The sequence below is a fragment of the Marmota monax genome, unplaced genomic scaffold (assembly GCF_021218885.2).
Source record: "Marmota monax isolate L192 unplaced genomic scaffold, Marmota_monax_Labrador192_F-V1.1 WCK01_AAM20220418_F8-fsc00171, whole genome shotgun sequence".
Lineage (NCBI taxonomy): Eukaryota > Metazoa > Chordata > Mammalia > Rodentia > Sciuridae > Marmota > Marmota monax.
Window position 1 is genome coordinate 2,708,085 of NW_026694658.1, and position 20,294 is coordinate 2,728,378.

Here is a 20,294-nt window from a genome sequence, read left to right on the forward strand (position 1 = left end):
TCACTCATGCAACATTAAGTGTATTAATAGACTAATATGCAATGCCATAGTGGATGAGTAGCAAATTATATGATGCAATAGCATTTAAAAACTTCCTCTTAATCTATTCAATTTGAACATTTTAAATAATGCAACATAGTATTTTGATATTACAGTATTAACATAGTGCTTGATTAAAGATCTGCAAATCTTTGTAGTAACACATTAAGTTAAAAAATTACCTCAGAAGGTAAATATGAAGACGAAAAGAGAATATTTTAATACAGTAATCTGTGCCATACTGACAATTGAGTACGAATACAGCTGAGGATAGTTGACTAAGTAGTAAGAGCTTAATTTTAGTGGTTTAAGAAAAGTTTAGAAATATTTAAAAATTACAGCTACTTTAAAATTTAAGGATTACATATAAGTACACTTGGTGGCCTTCTGGCCAAATAATAAGGTGTACAGAAATTTATTCATACAGTGTTAATTCACAGTCCTGATAACTGAATGGCTTGCATAAGAAAGGTATGGCTAGATGTTTCTCACTGGCTGGAAGCAAACATTATATAACTAATCTTTTAAATGCCAAAATACTGAACTTCCACCCTGCTTCATAATGGATAACTGCACAAAGAACAGACATTAGCACTGTAACAAAGAAGTCAAGGTGTTCGTAACTCACTGGTACAAAGTATAATATTTTGCTTGCTTATTTACGTAAAACAAAACTACCCATACTTGTCTGTGACAGTACATTAATAAGTCAGATCCATCATCCTGCACAAAATGCTTAATTTCTTTTTTTCTGAGATAAGTCAACTGACCTTTTCTAATGGCTATTTAATAACTTTCTATTTGAGTGTGAACCAATATATGAAGGGAAGAAAAGTTTTATCAGTAAATCCTGTATATTTGGGAACTATTCCCTGATTCCTACATAAAAAGGAATTGTATACTGGGTTCCCTCCTTATGGCTCCATATAAAAGAAACTGTCAGGGAATAATTTTTTAAAAAATCTATTTTCAAACTGAGGTTTGGTTACTGTAGGTTAGCAATTTTTCAAACAACTGAGAATATAACTTTTATTTTTTAAAGTCACTATTAGCTAAGTATATAAAAAAAATACTCTTTTTATAGAAATTCCAAATAAGCATCTTTTCCCTCAAATCTCAGACAAGTTTTTTTTTTTTTTTTTTAAAGAAAGTACAGAACAAAACATGCCAACATATCTGTGGTGTGTTAGCATAATTGAAAAACAAATGCAGAGATGTGATCTTTAAATTTAATATCAAAATATGCTGACCACTGGGATTTCATTATAATCTTAATGATTGAAAACTTTTGTCACCAATTTTGTTTTTATAGAAAAAAGACTTGCTAATGTTTTCATGTACACAATTTGAAGAAGTTATACTGTTCATAAGAAAGTGATATTATGCTAAGCATATAGTACTTACAAAACAAGTTTCAGTTAAAAAAAAAAAAAAAAAAAACACTGAATTAGAGTTTTGTAAATACAACTGATTTCATCCTTGTAGATAATTAGTGAACATACAAATAAGAATTTTGCTAGACTGCTTCCAAGAAAGATTAGGTAGACTTGGCGACTGTGAATTCAAGTCAGCAATGCAGGTAGAAAGCTAACTTGGGCTCTCTTGTGAGCAGCACTGTAGAAAGGATTTTTCAAGGGGGTAAAAGCCTGCATAAAAGCAGTTATATTGGCATGTGCAAACAAGAAGGGGGAAAGCTGTGTTGAAGGAAGGGGTGAATTAAAGTCCCTAAAATTCAAGTCCCTTCTTTAGGGAGGTGAGAACCTCCTTGGCATATGCCCTACCTTAATTTGAGCTGTGTTATAGAAAAGTACAGACTCTGGTGTTTGGGACTGCCATCTCCAAACCAAGAAAATTAAATAAATAAAAAGGCAAAGGGAAACAGGTTAAGTTTAGAAAATGTTTTTTTCACTAGTGGAATAGAGTCTGAATACCAGAATTCACTGAGAATCTATTTACACCACAGTTTGATTGCACACACACACCCATACATATGCATACTCTCACACACATTCCCAATCTTTAATTTAAAAAAAAAAAAAAAAAAAGTCAAACAATCAAGAGTGACTGCTCTTAAAATAATTTGTAAAATGCCTAGAGCTGGGCTAAATTTCAACCTTATAGCAGATCCTGCAGATAAATTTCATAATTAATATTCCCATGCCTAAATTGCCACTGTTAAAACTGAAAAAAATTTAAGCATGTAACATTAAACACCAAAATTAGTTTAAGCATTCAGTAGCAAATGTTTTTCTTGTAAAACTAAGTTTCTTTCACTGGAAATGGCCTGAAATATTAGTCATAGCCCTAAACCATAGTACAAAATATAACTGAAGAATTCTCATTTTATTCTAAGTTAAACCACCTAACAATATCACTTGTATATTGCCATCATGTTATTCTGTAAAGATGTGATATATAAAATGCTGTAAGACCCGGTACCTTTTCAATTTATAAACACAGTGAACTTCATTACTGTACATGTACTCTGCAACTACAGCTTAGCTGTAAATCCTCCACACACAATGGTATGGACATTATTCCCCCTCTATCCCCATTAAACTGTACATTGAGACAATACAAATTTACTGTCCCACCCACCCCGTTACAAAAAAATAATACTCTAAAAGCAACCCTACTGCAACTTTTTAATTAAGACGATTACATATATTTTAGACCAATTGCTTTAAAGCAAGAAGGCAGTATAAACCTTCTAGGAAAATTTTTATAAAAGAGGTTAAGAAATATAAGACAATTTATACATTTAAAAACTTACAATAAATAAGAGATGCAGGCATTTTTGAATACTAGATACTATAATCCAATACAAGAACATCTTGATGTTCTAAAGCCATATGTTGAAAATCATTGTTCCTCATGTTTCCTCTCCATGCTTTTAATATTCATTTAACATGACTGGGTACTATGGCTCATTACTTTTCACAAATACTGTGACCGGAAAAAAAAAAAAAACGTTAATTTTTGCTACGAAAATGTTATAATACGTTTTGTATGATCAGTCATCATCCCTAAAGAGTTCAGTAGAGTCAATGAAAAACAGCAGGGTTATAGCCCCTCCCCCCAAGTCAAAACAATATTTGCTGAAGTAATAAGAATTAGACCCCATCACAAATGACTTTCACTGAGAAGATAATAACTTAATCCTGCAGCAAAATATCCTTTTTTCCTTGTTCTTTTCTTGCAAAGTTCCAACAAATGAAGATCACAGCATATTCATGATAAAGTTGTATAACTGATTCAGCACCACAAAATGAATTGGGAGACATGAGCGTCTGTCCTGGATTGCAGGGTCACAGGTTAGCCAGGAGAGTGCATTGTACTGTTCCAAAACAAACCTGAAAAGCAAATAAAACATGTAAGTCATTTATCTATTTCCAGTGTAAATTTCAGAAGTAGTTTTCAATTACAGTATCTAAGATTCAAAGCTCCTCAAAAGTCCTTGGGGAGAAAGATAATTAATTTCATGAAAAACTGTTCTTAGGCGAGGGATGTTTGTAGCTCAATGGTACAGCACTTGCTCAGCATGTATAAGATCATAGATCCAATACCCAGCACCATTTAAAAAAAAAAAAAAAATCTCAAAAAGATCTAAGGGTAAACACCTATGAAATCTTGCCAAAACTGAGGAAAATGCATAAGAATCAAGAATCAACATTATATTCTTTGCTGCTGTTGTTTGGTACTGGGGATTTAACCCAGGGGCACTTTACCACTGAGCTACATTCCCAGTCCTTTTTTATTTTTTCTTTAGAGCTAAGCTGCTGAGGCTTATTTCAAACCTGGGATCCTCATGCCTCAGCCTCCCCAAGTCCCTGAGATTATAGGCCTGTGCCACCATGCCTGGCTTACATTATGTTCTTTTAAAGTTGCAATGGAGAACAAATAATGGTAAAAGAGCAGTACCTGAGGACATCTGAAGTCTGATTTGAGTCAAGTGGGTGGGAGTGTTTACTGTGAAGCAGCTCGTCAGATTGCACTGAAGGCACGTGGAGGTGCAAAGAGGCCTAAAAATGTGAACAGGGAATCAGTAAGCCACACAGGAAAAGACTGGTCCTCTAGTTTTACCTTACTCTCCCAATGTATCTTTCTTAATGAAATATATATTTTAGTACTATGTTATGAATGGAACCACTACAAAAATGCTTGCTCTCCTTGCTGAATTCATTCATTATTGAAGTAATTTTTAAGTGCAAAATATACTGAATCTTCCTGCTTACTTTAGTTTTACTGTTTATAAAACCTCGTACTAATCCTTAAAAAGGATTTCCAACTATTTTCTAAGTCTAATTTGCCTAGATGCATAAAGTAAATGTTTAAGGATGCAATAAACATAATAAATACATTTCATAACAGAGGCTTATTAAGAACTGGCATATCCATTTAAGTATGGCAGTGAACGGTGAGCCGAAGGACTCGCTACTTCTTCACATTTCAACTAAATGCAAGTAATAATTTGTAATTAAATATGTATAATAGTGTTAAAAAGTGTGACAAGATGGTGATGGTATTCACCACAAAAACTCTCCGTAGATCTTATTCTATATAATATAAAAAGTACTCATGGGTTAGCATTGTGGCTCAGAGGTAGAGTACTCGCCTAGCATGCATGAGGCACCACATAAAGTAAAATAAAGACACTGTGTCCACCTATAACTGAAAAATAAATATTAAAAAAAAAAGTACTCAAAATTACAAGCTCTCTCCTTTCCAGTTGTATACATGTATAAACCCCTGTTAGGTATATTCAGGGATATAATTTAAAATGTTTACATCCGAACTATTTTGATTTTTGAGTTAAAAACAAGTCCCACATGGCAGATCACTACAAATTAAATGAATATTAATTAGTACCAGTGCTCTTAATCCCTATGATAAAATTATTTTTAACCATCTAGATAACAATCCACTATTTCTCCAAGCATAGAGAAACACATCAGGTGGTTTTATTGCCTATAGTATACAACTAAAATGGGATGTATGAAAAACAAGGTGAACAAAATTATGGTAAGTTATGCCTTACCTGGTAATTCAGAATCAGAAGTCCTAATCTTGTTACACTGTATCTGAGGGTGAATGCTCACTTTACACTATCCTCTCTGCAAATAAATATTGAGTAGAAAAGAATCTGGATAGTCCCTTGGACTTTTTGTAAAGTAGTGTTTCCTAAAAAAAAATGTGCCCTGAAACACTAAGGTCATGAATTACAAATAGGTGTTAAACAATCCTATTCTTGTGTATTAAAATAGATTTGGGAATTGCTAGGTAAACAATGTTACTATTTTCAGAATCTGTAGTGTGTATACATGCACTGTGACTACAAAAGGGGGCAGAAAGCATGTATACCACTTCCCAAAGATCTAAAGAACCCTTTGTTTTGTGGAGACTCCAAGGACTACTCAGCAGAAAATCTCTTGGAAAGGTGTTCTTGCAATGAGATTTGCACATCTACTGGAAGAGGAAGAAATCATAGGATAAAACTACTACCTTGGCTGACACTCTTAAATATATTCTCTCATTAAATATTATCAAGGGCTGGGGATATAGCTCAATGGTAGAGTGATTATCTACCGTGCATGAGGCCCCTGGGTTCAATCCCACCTCACTATAAAAACAAAAAACAAAAAAAACAAGTTCAGATCTTCAACTGTTGTATATATGAACATACTACAAAAGTTCAATATTGGCCAAGGGGATAAAGATTTAATAGCAACAGGAAGAGAAGACAGCAAGAAGGACTCAAGTGGAACAGGCCTGTAGTCCCACCTACTTGAAAGGCTGAAGTAAGAGAATCGCTTGAGCCAAGGTTTGAGGTCAGCATGGGCAACAAAGCAAGGCTCTGTCAAAGAAAGAAGAGGAATGGAAGGGACAGACAGGGAGGAGACGTAGGGAAAGAGCAAGAGGGCTATAGGTTTGATAATCACTAAAAATATAATATAAACTAAAGCATACTATCTAATTTTTGCCCTACAAGCAACAAGTACTCAACAAATACTTAAATTAGCATGACTAGTGAAATATGAAATAGAAACTTGGAATTCTCCTGCCTCAGTCTCTGGAGTAGCTGGGACCACAGGTATGTACCACCCCACCTGGCAAGACTGAATCTTTTAATCCTCAAAATAATGGAGAATAATGAAAATAAGATATGATGTAATTCAAAAAATAATTTAATAATAATTAAAAGATCCAGGTTTCAATCTTGAGTCTACTGCCAATTTATGACTTTGAATAGGTGAGTTTTTCTGAACTTACATTGTAATGAGATTTGTACATCTACTAGAAGAGGAAGAAATCATAGGATAAAACTACTACTTTGGCTGACACTCTTAAATATATTCTCTCATTAAATATTATCAAGGGCTGGGGATATAGCTTAATGGTAGAATGATTATCTACCATGTGTGAGGCGCTGGGTTCAATCCAGCAACCACAAAAAAAAAAAAAAAAAAAGTTCAGATCTGCAACTGTTGTATATATGAACATGGTACGAAAGTTGAAACTAAAATATGCTCATCTAGAAAATGAGAAGGTTAGAAAGAAATAAGTTTTTCTAAGCTCTAGTGTGTACAGTTGAAAATACCACTACAATATAAATTTTAAAAATTAGAGTTGTTTCCTAAGTAGATAATTCTGTGTGTGATATTTAGAGTCATTTGTGGCAATTTAATTAAACACTTAAACAAGCTATAAAATTTCAAAAAGCCACTTCTGTATTTCTCATAAGTCAAGTTGTCAAATATGATTCTTTATAAATTGGCACAGAAATGGTAATACCTTAAGAAAAAGGGGACACTGATATTGTGCTTGAGGACATGCTGACCAGAACCAGTCAGGTAAAGGACCCGCTTTGGCAGTTGATACGAAGTATCCAAGGGCCAATGGTTGCTGAAGAATATTAGTTACTTCATCATGAGATTCTGTTGAAAGTAGCCGATCAGTACCCTGACCCTTAAAAAGACAAAATTAAAAGTATATTATTTCATTCAGTATACCTAAGTACTAGATATAAATACAAAATGGATTATGACAAATCAGTCTTATTGCATTATGACCTCAATTTTAAAAATACTAAAGGATATTGAAAAATTCAATGGGTTAAAAAAGAAAAACTCAATGGTTACATACTTAGTAAAACTATCATAAGGTAATAATATTAAAAGAATGAACTCTAAAACTTGCATGAGGAAATGAATATGCCAACTGTTCAAAAGTCTATTTTGCCAAACCCAGGGTGAATTGTATGTATATAAACATTCACGGCTGATTAAAAACCACAAAATGGTCAATCAAATTTCTAACTCATTTCGTAACAGTCTCTCAACTAATTCCTGACACTCATACCCCAATCCAAAGGGTAGATTCAATACACTTTTGTTCATCTACCACTATCTCTAAAATGCAGTTATAATGTTTTAGAAAGCATTATGGCAAAATGAAGAGACTACTCTCAAGTGGTATTAACAAACTCTGGATTAGTCAATTTATTTCTTGGTTTTTTGTTTTTTTGTGTTTTTTTTGGTGGTGGTGGGGTCACCAGGGATTGAACCCAGGAGTACTTAACCACTGAGCCTCATCCTCAATGCTCCATTTAAAAAAAAAAAAAAAGTTTGTTTTTTGTTTTTTTAGTTGTAGGTGGAAACAATACCTTTATTTTTATGCAGTGCAAGCGCTCTACCACTGAGTCCCAGTCCTCTCAACCCTTTTTATTTAATTAATTTATTTATTTTGGTACTGCAGATTTAACCCAGGGGTACTTTACCACTGAGCATAATATCCCCAGCCCTTTTTTTTTTTTTAATTTTTAAAAATATTTTTTAGTTGCAAATGGACACAATACCTTTATTTATTTATCTTTATGTGGTGCTGAGTATCAAACTCAGGGCCTCACACATGCTAGGCAAGCGCTCTACCACTGAGCCACAACCCCAGCCCTTTTTATATTTTATTTAGAGACAGGGTCTCACTAAGTTGCTTAGGACCTCACTAAATTAATGAGGCTGACTTGAGATCCTCCTGCCTCAGCTTTCCAAGTTGCTGGGGTTACAGGTAGATTTGTGCCACTGTGCCTGGCTTCTTGGTATGTAAGTTAAATAAATAGAAAAAAGAAAACTAGGGGCTGGGGATGTGGCTCAAGCGGTGGCGCACTCGCCTGGCATGCGTGCGGGCCCGGGTTCAATCCTCAGCACCACATACAAACAAAGATGTTGTGTCCGCCGAAAAACTGAAAAATAAATATTAAAAAATGCTCTCTCTTTAAAAAAAAGAAAACTAATATGCACAGAAACATTCATTATATCAGTAACTATAACAACAGCAACAACAACAAAAGCTTAAATGCCCAACATTTTAGGAATGATACAACAAATTATGGTGTCCATATTAGAAAGCTAAAGCTGGTCATGGAGGCACATAACCTGTAATCTGAGCTACTCAAGAGGCTTATTAGACAGGAGGATCCAAAGTGCAAAGCCAGTCCTGGCAACTTAGCAAGATCCTCCCTGAAATTTAAAAAGGGGACGGGTATACGGCTCAGTGGTATAGCTAGTATCCCTGGGTTCAATCCCCAGTACAGAAAAAAATTTAAAAAAAAAACTGATTAAACTTACTGAAATTTGAATATAAATACACACATACTTCAATCTTGCTTTTTTACATGTTTAAAAAGGAAGAGATGGCAACATAAAATTCGACAAAGATCCTTTCTTAAATGAAAAAAAGTAAATTCTAAGCGGGGCATAATGGCACATGCCTGTTAATCCCAGGTTCTTGGGAGGCTGAGGAAGGAAAAATCACAAGATTGATGATAGCACTGGCAACTTTTAGTGAGAAGACCCTGTCTCAAAAAATAAAAGAGCTAGAAATGCAGTTTGGTGGTAGAGTATTCCTGGGTTCAATCCCAGGAACAATAACAACAACAAAAAAAAAGGTAAATTCTAAACATATGCATACTGTAATAATCAAGTAATTACTAGATATAATTTCACTCAAAGATGTTATTCAATGAAGCCCTAATTGTTACTTCAGAGAGAAGCATAATATAGCCTGTTTTCATAAGTGCTAAAAATAAAAGGGACAGTGGGCATATTTTATCTGTTTCTATAAGAAAATTAATTTCTATTATATTCCTTGTCACAGCCCTGATGTGAATTACAGCTCTTAAAGTCATATACTGATTATCTAAGATACTGTGATCCTACACCTGAAACTACAGTGAAAAGGCTAATACTCAGTACTCTAGAAAATATGAATTCAGGGAACACACAGCCTCAGAGAACCTCTGCAGAATGTTTAAATCGAAGTATTGGTTTCTGTGAGGCAGAAGTATATGAATGTACTGTTAATCTCACCTGTTGCCAATTTCCAAGGAAAACAATGTTCTATTTCATTTATTCATTGCTTACCAAATGAATGAATGACATTTAGATATAGTTTAACTTTATTTATTTACTTTTTATGTGGTGCTAAGGATCAAACCCAGTGCCTCATCCATGCTAGACAAGTGCTTTACCACTGAGCTACAGCCCCAGCCCCAATAAACTGAATTTTTATAATAGGATTACCTTGCCAGCATCACTTCCATGGGGGTAATGAGATCCTGGAGAATGCACGGGAGATGCAGTTGGAGATGCAGGAAGGATATTAATGATATCAGGATCAAGATCATCTCCTGTGCCTAACAAATCAAAGATAACCATTCCATCTGCTCCATCTATATAGAAGAAATTAAATATTCCATTATTCATATCCCATGACTATTCACAATTAAGGGTTAAAATAAATTTTAACCAAAATAAGTTTACTTAACCATCAAGTGTCTATCATGTACCAAGTATTGTGCTAATAGCCATTTAAACAATGCATAAATAAACATATACTAGTCTGAATAATGGCTCCCAAAAGATGTCCATACCCTAATCCCTGGAATTTATGAATATGTTATCATAAAGGATTTTGTAGATGTGATCATAAGAAGGGAAGATTATCCAGGTGGGTCCAGTGATCAGTTGTGCTTCTGATCAAAACCATGGCCTCACACATGCTAGGCAAGTACTCTGCCACGGAGTTATACCACCAGTCCCAGAAGAATCCTCCATGAGAAAGAAGTGGCAGGGTCAAAGTCAAGAAAGAAGTGGCAGGGTCAAAGTCAATCAAGGAGGCTGACAACACTATACTGCTGGCATTCAAGACGGAGGAAGAGGCCACAAACAGGAATACAGGTGGCAAAGGCAAGGAAACAGATTCTTACCGAGAATCTCCAGAAAGAATCAACTCTGCTGACACCCTAACGTTAGCCCAGTAAGCCTGATTTTTGGATACCTCTAGAACTACAAGTAATACATGGACATTTCTGGTTTTGCTTTGCAGTACTAGACATTGCCCCGCAATGCTCTACCTTTTTATTTTTTGAGACAGGGTCTCACTAGGCTGCTAAGGGCCTCACTAAATTACTTAGGCTGGCTTTGAACTTGTGATCCTTCTGCCTCACAGATGTTCTTTTAAACCACTAATATACAGCAATTTGTTACAGCAACTGTAGGAAACGAATACAAAGCAAACACAGTATGCAGGAAATAGAAATGTGTTTAAAATTATACTACTCACAATTAATGCGCTAGTCAGGTTTTTTTTTTTTTTCTTTATTTGTTTGTTTTTGTATCAGGGACTAAACCCAAGGACACTTAACCTCAGAGTCACATTCGCAGACTGTTTTGAGACGGGCCTCACAAAGTTGCTTGGGGCCTTGCTAAGTTGCTGAGGCTGACTTTGAACTTGCAGTCCTCCTGCCTAACCCTCCTAAGCCACTCCAATTACAGGCATATGCCCCAGCTCCAGATGTCCTAGTCTTCACTAAGTAAAACATTCAAGGTATTTCGCAATAAATTAAATGACAGATTAATACCTACAAGTGTGACTTTGACGATCTGATTATCATGTCTTATATTCTTTTTGTTTCTGAGGATTGAAACCAGGGGCACTTTATCAATGAACTAATCCCCAGACTTTTTTATTTTGAGACAAGGTCTTGGTATATTGCTGAGGGCCTGGCTAAGTTGATGAGACTGACCTTGTGATCCTCCTGCCTCATACTCCCAAGTTGCTGGGACTATAGGCATGTGCCACTATACCGACCAATCTTTATATTCTAAGGTCACTCAAAAGTAATAATGAAATATCTTTATTTTTTCTTCTGCTAATCACAACCAACAAGGTTCACCAAAAATCACAACCCTACCCTGGCAATTTAAATAAAATATTATTTTGGCAAAGACGACCCAAATGAGTTATAAAGATTGATACAACTACCTCAAAAACAAAAGCATAAACCTATATAAAAATTTTATAATCAATTATTATCTTTTAAAATAAGATTTGAAGTTCCAGTATCAGTAAGATAGAATAATGATCTACTAGTTTCCTGGTACCATTTAACAAATTATCATACAGTTGTTGACATAAAACAACACATATTTATCCTTTCACAGTTTGGGGGTCATAAGTCTCTAACTAGTTTCACTGAACTGAAATCAAGATACCAGCAAGGCTGCACCTCCTCTAAAGAGCTCATGACCCTTTCCTCGGTTTTTAAAGTGAGGGGCACAGCATATTCTTCCTCTGACTGCATCCTCTGCTCCATCACATGGCTTTCTTTTCTGTGTATAATCCAAAACTGCCTTTGTCTTTCTTTCATAAAGGATACATGTAATTGCGTTTAGGCCCACCTGCATAATCTAGTACAATCTCTTCCTCTAACTTAATCACATCAACTAAAAATTCTTCCTTCTTTTTTTAAAATAATGTAACATTCACAGGGTACAAGGACAGGACCCGGCTATCTTTGGAGACCATTATTCAGTCTAGCAAAATTGTCAATGATTAAAACCTTAGGCAAGACATGGTGGTACATAGTTGTAGTCCCTGCCGGCAGGGAGGCAAAAGCAGAAGGATCACTTGAGCCCAGAAGTTCAAGGTCAACCAGGGCAACATATTGAAATCCCAACACCCTGTCTCCACAAAACAAACAAACCAACAAAACTTTTCAGGAACAATTCACCTACCATTGTTGGGATTGAAAGCTAAGTCCAAATTTTCAGTGGTATAAGTAGCTGAAGCTACTTGCACAGAAGCAGAAGTAGGGAACACAAGTATATGAGTACATGATGTATCCTGTGGGGTATTTAGCTGAGATGTCTGCATATTTAGAGTGGTGCTTCTTCCAAATACAGAACCAGTTGACACAGAATCTACCAAGAGAATGAAAGACATTTTTCCTTTTAATAAATGGATAAATTTTATGTAATACTTGAAAACTTAAATACATAATGAATTAAATCTGATATAAACTAAAGATAGCTAACCTGGCATAATAACAAAAGAGCCTTGGGGTTCCATTGCTACTAAGCAAGCACTGAGAATGCTGGGAGAGTCTGCAGCAGATATACCACACATTCTACACATGTCTTTGAGCCTTTTACTTAGAGACTGCAGGTTTCGACGACTCAGCAAACAGCTCCAATCTATGGGTATCAACAGTAAAAAAAAAACACAAAAACCCAGTAACAGTTAAAATAACAGCATTTCTACTATGCATAGAACCATTATTAAAAATGAAAAACTTGATGGCATAAAAATTTTCTATGTATTTTCCCCAAACAAGAATCAAAACTCTTATGACCAATGCTATTAACATCCTTTATCCCTCTAACTTTAGTGAACACCACATAGCATCTGCTGAATAAAAAAAAGAATGGGGAAAAAAAGGAGATCAACAAGAAAGAATAGTAGTAACTACCTGTATGTGGTTCCTGATTAAAAACAAAAGTTTTTAGTTTACTTTTGTATTTTTTATTCAGCACATATATTTGGATATTGTCTGAATGCTATATAAATTAACATAAAACAAATTTAAAATTTTACCTTTCAATTCTCCATGACCTATCCTTCCCAGACGACCAATTACAACTCTCCACGGTAATGAACTCATTTGTACAAGTCCTAAGCACCACTCCCAAAGTTTCTGCAGACCAAATCTCCTAGCAGAACCTTTTTTTCGACGTGCCCTATTGAGTGAAATAAAAAGAATCATAAATCTCTTTTTTTTTTGTAGTTATAGATGGACAGCATGCCTTTATTTTATTTTAGTATGAGGTGCTGAGGATAAAACACAGTGCCTCACACATGTTAGGCAAGTGCTCTGCCACTGAGTCCCAGCCCCGACCCCTAGAATCATAAATATTTTTTAAATCCACATGACACTTTGAGAGAGCTCAAAATTAGTTCTTTAATTGAATTTTACTTCATTGACTGATCAGTGCCAGCACCTTGTTTATGTTAACTACACACTCTTTAACACTAAGCTACATCCCAAGACCTGGTTCCCTACTTAATGTTAATGTTTCACACTTTAAACAAGCCCTAAGCAAGAATATATATGAAATCAAAAAGTGTAGTCTATAAATGTTTGTGGTTTTCAATTGAGAAAGGGTCTCATTATGTTACTTAGGCTAACTTTGAGCTCCTAGACTCAAGCAATTGTCCTGCCTCTGCCTCCAACTACAGACATTCACAACCATACCTGGCTAAGTTTATGTTGTTTGTTCTTGTCCACAGATTACCTCAGTTGACCAGAAATATTGCTCTACAACAGTAAACTTCTTTTTCAAAAGGCCAACACTTTAAGGTTTGCAGGCCATCAAGATTCTGTCAGAATAATTCAGCTCTGCCTGATAGGAACTAAAGAAACTGGGAATGTAGAGATTTGACCTATAAGCTATAGTAAACCAATCTCTGCTGTGTACTGAAAAGTCAAAGAATACCCCCCACAAAAAAACAAAAAACCCACACTCTCAAACCAAACAATATAGGTATGTTTTCTACATACATGTCCTCTATTAGGTAAGTATATAATGTACATACACTGTGCCTGAGCAATGGTAGCTCTTACTATAGGTACTTACTATATACCAAGTACTTAAGTACTTTCTATATACCAAGCATCCTGCCCAATCAATTTATGTGAAATAACCTCACTTCACCCTACCACTCCTATGAAACACATACCAGATATGACAGATTACAACTTAGCTGGCTAAAGTAATTTTTCCCCAGGATCCCACGACCAGTAATTAGAAGGGTTGGTTGGCATTTGAACCCATTTTTCATTTCAACTTTTTTTTTTTTTTAATCTAGGCAGTAAATTGAAAGTACCATATTAATATTGGAAAGAGTGGTATTATTAATTCTCTACCCTCTCTTCCTTCAGAGGTACGCATTTCCCAAACATCATTTAAATAGCACTAAAATCCAAAGGAAAAAAATAACAATTGCATCAAAAAAATAAGGTAAGAGGCCCTATTCCATGATTTATAATATAGTCAGTAAACATTTATAAACAATACTATAAAATTTTTTTGGTGGTAATGGGGCTTCAATCCAGGAGCACTCTACCACTGTACTACATCCCCAGCCCTTTTTATACTTTTTATTTTGAAACAGGGTCTCACAAAGTTGCCAAGGCTGGCCTCAAACTTGTGATCCTCCTGCCTCAAGTTTCCTGAGTATCTGAGAACAGCTGGGATCACAGGCATGTGCCACTGTACAGAGCATCTCTCTATATATATATAAAATTTATGTTTCTATATTCTATTTCCCAGAGCCCAAAGATCTAATAATTATCAAATATTTCAGCATATAGACAATTTCCAAACATAAAGAAAAAGAATCTTTATTTAATCAAGAAGAAAATAAAGGCTAGAATCAAAATCTTAAAACTGAAAATTACTCCCAGTAAGTTCTCTTGAAATATATTACTAGAATATGTTTATCAAGTGGTAACTCAATATAAGGCTCACCTATTGTGACCTATTACATTCCATTTAATAACTGGACATGATACTTACTGACAAGGAGAAATCTAAAAAGAAGGCCACCATTTTCAGAAAACAACCCACAATTAAATGGTAATATTTTCAGTTAATAATTTTAGAGGCTACATTTTAAATGTTATGTGAGAAAAGTTAATCACTGCCTGAAGGTTTATGATGCCAAAGTTAGAGTATGGACTTTAATAATTTTTGTTTGTATAAGAGATTAATCAAAATTATTTAACTATCTTAATTATCCAATGTGAAATTCATTACAAAAAAGTGAAAAGGACCCACATTTCCAAGTCTTAATAATATCTTATTGTATATAACCTTGCAAATGATTTTCATTCAACTCATTAAAAATGAAACATTGTATGTGACTATAGGTACACATATGAAACTTTAAATTGGGATGATATAATCATACATTTAGGAAAATATATGTACCTATTTGGAACATCGATGTTAATGATACAAGTTTCTAAAAGTTCTCCATATAGATCTGTGCAAGATGCAAGAATCCACCTTTGATCATGTGATAAACAGTAGCCCACAAAAAGAACATTATATTTCTGTCCAGCTTCTCCAAATGTTTCTCCTAATTCCGTCTGTTTGTCCTTTACCGGAGCCAGAATAAAAGGAGGTGTATAAAGTCGAATACACTCTGGTCTCTGTAAAACAAAAAATTAAGGTATTATAGTACGACATAATCTTAGAAAAACATGTATTATCTACTCAATAATTAGAAAACAAAATTTTCAAAATTCCTTCAATTTTTTGCACTTAGCTTTGCATAAAACCATAAAACATACAGTCTTTCAATAACTTTGGTCATAGAAAATAAAATACTCACATCAGGACTTTTAAGAGCAGTTTCCATGGCTAAACCTGGACCAAAGCCAGTCAATGTTTTTACATTGGTTGATGTTGGAAGTGGTCTCCGACATTGGGTAAAGACCGAAAAAGCAAGAGATTTTAAATGCTGGGTATAGATTTGTCTATCTTCATGCTTCACAGGTTGTAACAGGTATTGACAAGGAACAATCTAAGAGGTACAAGTAAATATTACACATGTTAAACTTCCAACAAAGAATAAAAGAAACTGTAGGACTAAAACTCTTAAAAACTCCTTATTAGAAAATCTAAACAGAAGAACTTAAATGGTTATCTAAAGAATTAAGTTTTATTAGCTACCACCTAGGTTTTTAATAAATCAACAGTTTTAGCAAAGAGCCATCAATAAACTAAAAAATGTCTACAAGGCAATTATATTAATTAATACTACCAGCAATACAATGAACAAGTTAAAATGAATTCAAAATTCCTTCAAACAACTTACTCTGGTTAATCTTCTTGTTTTTTACTTAAAATTTGACTTTTAATTAGAACTCTAGCTTATATAGTGCATGTTATAAACTTTTCTGTTTAGGGTTATGGATTTAAAAATTGGCTTATATGGGACATTTGTTGTCCCCAAAGTAACTGGCAGCATGGTGTACCTGCAGTGCACCTTACAATATTAAAGCAAGGTATTTATTATAAACAGAATAAAATTGTTCAATTAAAAAACCCTGATTTATAAATTAATATGGAAGAGTATTTAATGTGTCCAATATAAATTTTTTACTACTCATTTTTACTATGGTATGACTATGAAGTTTACCTTTTAGAAACTCTCTAAGATTTCTATTATAATATTAAAGTAAAATCATTAAAATAGAACCTGGCATTTAGAAAATTGATGTGAATATAGAAAAGTAGCATTTTTAAACTTCTGAAACATCAAAACTGGTTTTGATATGTATAAATTTCATTTAAAACAGTAATTACTCTTACCTGTACAGAAACAGTACTCTTGATATGAGGAGGAAGAGTCTGGACCATTTCTAGAAAGCATCGAAGTAGCCCCAAAGTCCACACATTAGACGAATTAGTGCTCTCATCCTTATTTTCATATGTAAAAGGATCAATTATATAAACAACAATTGCAGGTGGATAGGTAATTGCATGTGAATCACCATCTGTGGGGATTCCCACTTTATCTCGATCCATTGTGCTAAAAGTTGAGGTAAACAAAAAACAAAAAAAGTTGTACTATATTTGCTTGGGGTAGCATCAAACAGATGATTTTTTTTGGGGGGAGGGGGTACCAAATCCAGGGGCACTCAACCACTGAGACACATCCTCAGCTCTTTTTTATATTTATTTAGAAACAGTCTCACTGAGTCACTTAGGGCCTCAATAAGTTGCTGAGGCTGGCTTTGAACATATCTCCTGCTTCAGCCTCCTGAGCTGCTGGGATTACAGGTGTGCGCCACCATGCCCCCGCTCAGGGAAGATTTTTATGTCCCTCCTCTTCTTCTGGTGGGAGATATTAGAGAACCTCTCTGAAAATCAAGGATATCTCTTTCTCTCCAAAGAGAATCATAAACATTGCATGTAAGATTTCACACTGTACAAAGTCCCTTGCATTACAATAATAAATAAACAAAAGGAACAGATTTCTTAAAAATCATAGTGTATCAGAAATGAAAGAGCTCACTTCCTCAGGGACAATGGAGACAAAGATGAGTCTTTACTTCATAAGCTTACCCAAATCACAAACTTGGCTAGGAAGAGAGCTAGACCAGAAAAAACAGGTTTCCAGACCTGCTCAATGTTCTAGTGCATTTTTAGACTATATACATTCATTTCATACTTTTTAATTTCAATGGTAAATAAGCTTCATTCTTCAATGGGTGATCTGATCTTTCTCTAAACTTCAAATCTGTTTAGACAGTCAAGATGGGCTTATTTTTACCTCTAATTATGAGTATAACTTTGGCACAAGGGCATCCTGAACAGTTGACAAAACTACAGCTAAGCTCAGACTAACCTAATCTGTAAATCAAAAGGGAACTCACTCAATACCTAAACCATAAAAAGAACAAGATATCATCATCAAAATAAACAACTTGGAAGCACTGTGTAAAGCTTTTAATTCATTTTATTATATTACTCCTACTTTGTAGATAAAGATACATGTTAAGAAAAGTTAGAATATCCCCCAAAGCAGAAAGGTGGTAAATGGCAGAGCCAAAATTCAAAAGTTGGTAAAACTCTTAAAGCCCCTACAGTGAACACACTGGTTCAATAGTGACTTCTCAATTACAGAAGTGATTTTCATAGGCATTTTCTACTTGATGCCATGTCACAGGACAGATTCGTCATATGTATATTTAGTGTTTTGTTTTTTGTGGTACTGAAAAGTGAACCCAGGAACTCATTCTAACATTAAGCTACATCCCCAAAACTTTTTTTTTATTATTTTATTTTGAGATAGGTGTTGCTAAGTTTCCCAGGCTAACCTTGAACTTGCAATCCTTCTGCCTGAGCCTCCTGACTAGCTGGAATTATAAGTGTAAGCTAATACAACCAGCCTCGTATGAATATCTAGATATTTGCAGTAAAATAGCTTTCTTAAAAATCCTAATTATATTCATTAAAAATTTCTAATGCAACATTAAAAAATCCTAATTATAATTTTACAGATAAAATACTTAACATTATAAAAACTAACTTTCAAAGATAAGAGCAATAAGCATTTTGTTCATTTGCAATGTCTATTTTTAAAAAATAAGGCATCATAGTTAGAGCACTTTATTTTTATTTTGAGACAGCATCTAGCTAAGTGGCCAAGGCTGGCCTTGAACTTAGAATCCTCCTGCCTCAGCCTCCTGAATAGCTGGGATTATAGTAAAGCTTCACCATGCCCTCCTATCTATTTTTATTTATTCTTTTGGTTCTGGGAATTAATCCCAGGGCCTCACATACAGTAAGCATATACTTTATCACTAAGCTATCTCCCAACTCCAGAGACAAAAGTTTTTTTTTAATATTCTTTTTAGTTTTAGATGATGCAATATCTCTGTTTTGTTTTTTAAATATTTATCTTTCAGTTGGACACAATAGTTTTATTTTGTTTATTTTTATGTGGTGCTGAGGATCAAACCCAGGGCCTCGAACGTGGTAGGCCAGCACTCTACTGCTGAGCCACAACCGAAGCTCAATACCTCCGTTTTTTAAAATTTACTTTTATGTGGTGCTGAGGATAGAACCGAATGCCTCATATGTGCTCTACTGCTGAGCCACAACCCCAGCCCTGAGACAAATATTTTTAGAGGTACCTTTCAGACACATCAGGGTGTGGTTGAGTGGGAAGTGAAGATGACTCTCCAGAAATCCCAGCTGTCTGTAGAGCTGATGACTGCTGCCCTCCTAGATGACCACTCTGAACTGTGTTTGCCTGCGTGGTCATGGTTCCAGTACCACTACTGTTCATACTACCAAAGGGTGGAAATGAAGGGAGTTTATTTGATGATACTCCACTACTCAAGCTGGAGGATGAAGAAGATGAAGTTGTGGTCAAAGTTGAATTAGCTGTGGCAACTGAAGTAGATATGGCAACACCTGAAGTCATCGTCATAGTGTTGCTTGCTGCAGATGCTAAAGTGGCAGATGGAGTATTAGAAGTTCCAGTATTCATCACATGAGGTGGAGTAATCAAAGACTGATTGGTAGGGGCAACTAAATTTGGCTGAGAAAGTAGAGAGCTATCCAGTGGTTGAGAAGCAAGATAAGGACCTAAAGAATAAAAACAGGACATTCTTTATTTAACTGGTTTTTTTTTTTTTAAATTCTATTATATGAATAAAAGATTAGCTAATAGTGTAGAATGTACTGGCTTTTTCTATTTTACCCTAGAAACTGAAGAAACAAATCTAAAATGTAATAGTAACAAAACTAAACTAGCATTTAAAAAAAAATTAAATAAATGATAATAAAAGCATAATAAAATTCTTTCCTGACTACAATTCATTAAATGTTAAACAGTATCTTACAAATTTTCAAACCATTTCAAGTGTTCCTAAATCACAGAGTGAAAATATTGTCTACACAGACAGCCAATTAAAATATAAAATGAAAGAACTTTATCATAGAAATCTGAAGAGATTCAATGTGTTGGTAGTGCATTTCTTCTTTGCTAAGGCTTTCTTTATAGTTAACCCTAAGAAATGCACTAAAGAAAGTCTTAGCAAAGAACTATTTCCTAGTGTTGTAGAGATAAACTAAAAATTGTTTTATCTCTAAACTACGAACCACTAAGAATTATAATAGCGGCTGGAGATGTAGCTCATGGTACAATGTTTTCAAGGCTCCCGGTTTGATCCCCAACCTGCCTTTAAAAAAAGAAAGGAAGGAAGGAAGAAAGATAGATCAAACTCTACAGAACCAACAACGAAAAAAAAAAAAAAAAAAAGCAGTTTAGAATTCACAACTGCCCCCTGATGGAATCCCTACATCAGCAAACTTTTCTATAAAGACTCAGGTGTA

General features: G+C 34.6%; 1 protein-coding gene across 3 annotated transcripts in view; it reads right to left on the bottom strand.

The window, feature by feature from the left end:
- Nucleotides 1-20,294, bottom strand: part of Med13 (mediator complex subunit 13) — a 90,325-nt gene continuing 70,031 nt past the window's right edge. For 2 of the 3 annotated variants that reach the window (XM_046423249.2, XM_046423248.2), the window contains exons 20-30: nucleotides 19,088-19,544; nucleotides 16,758-16,977; nucleotides 15,775-15,966; nucleotides 15,369-15,592; nucleotides 12,973-13,115; nucleotides 12,414-12,572; nucleotides 12,114-12,299; nucleotides 9,618-9,766; nucleotides 6,832-7,005; nucleotides 3,961-4,061; nucleotides 1-3,392 (exon numbers count right to left, since the gene is read on the bottom strand). In XM_046423249.2, the coding sequence (XP_046279205.1) occupies nucleotides 3,260-3,392; nucleotides 3,961-4,061; nucleotides 6,832-7,005; nucleotides 9,618-9,766; nucleotides 12,114-12,299; nucleotides 12,414-12,572; nucleotides 12,973-13,115; nucleotides 15,369-15,592; nucleotides 15,775-15,966; nucleotides 16,758-16,977; nucleotides 19,088-19,544 (2,138 nt within the window). In that variant the 3' untranslated portion in view covers nucleotides 1-3,259. Of the gene's footprint in view, nucleotides 3,393-3,960; nucleotides 4,062-5,077; nucleotides 5,154-6,831; nucleotides 7,006-9,617; nucleotides 9,767-12,113; nucleotides 12,300-12,413; nucleotides 12,573-12,972; nucleotides 13,116-15,368; nucleotides 15,593-15,774; nucleotides 15,967-16,757; nucleotides 16,978-19,087; nucleotides 19,545-20,294 lie in introns of those variants that run through there. The other variant, XR_006846902.2, reaches the window with a different exon arrangement.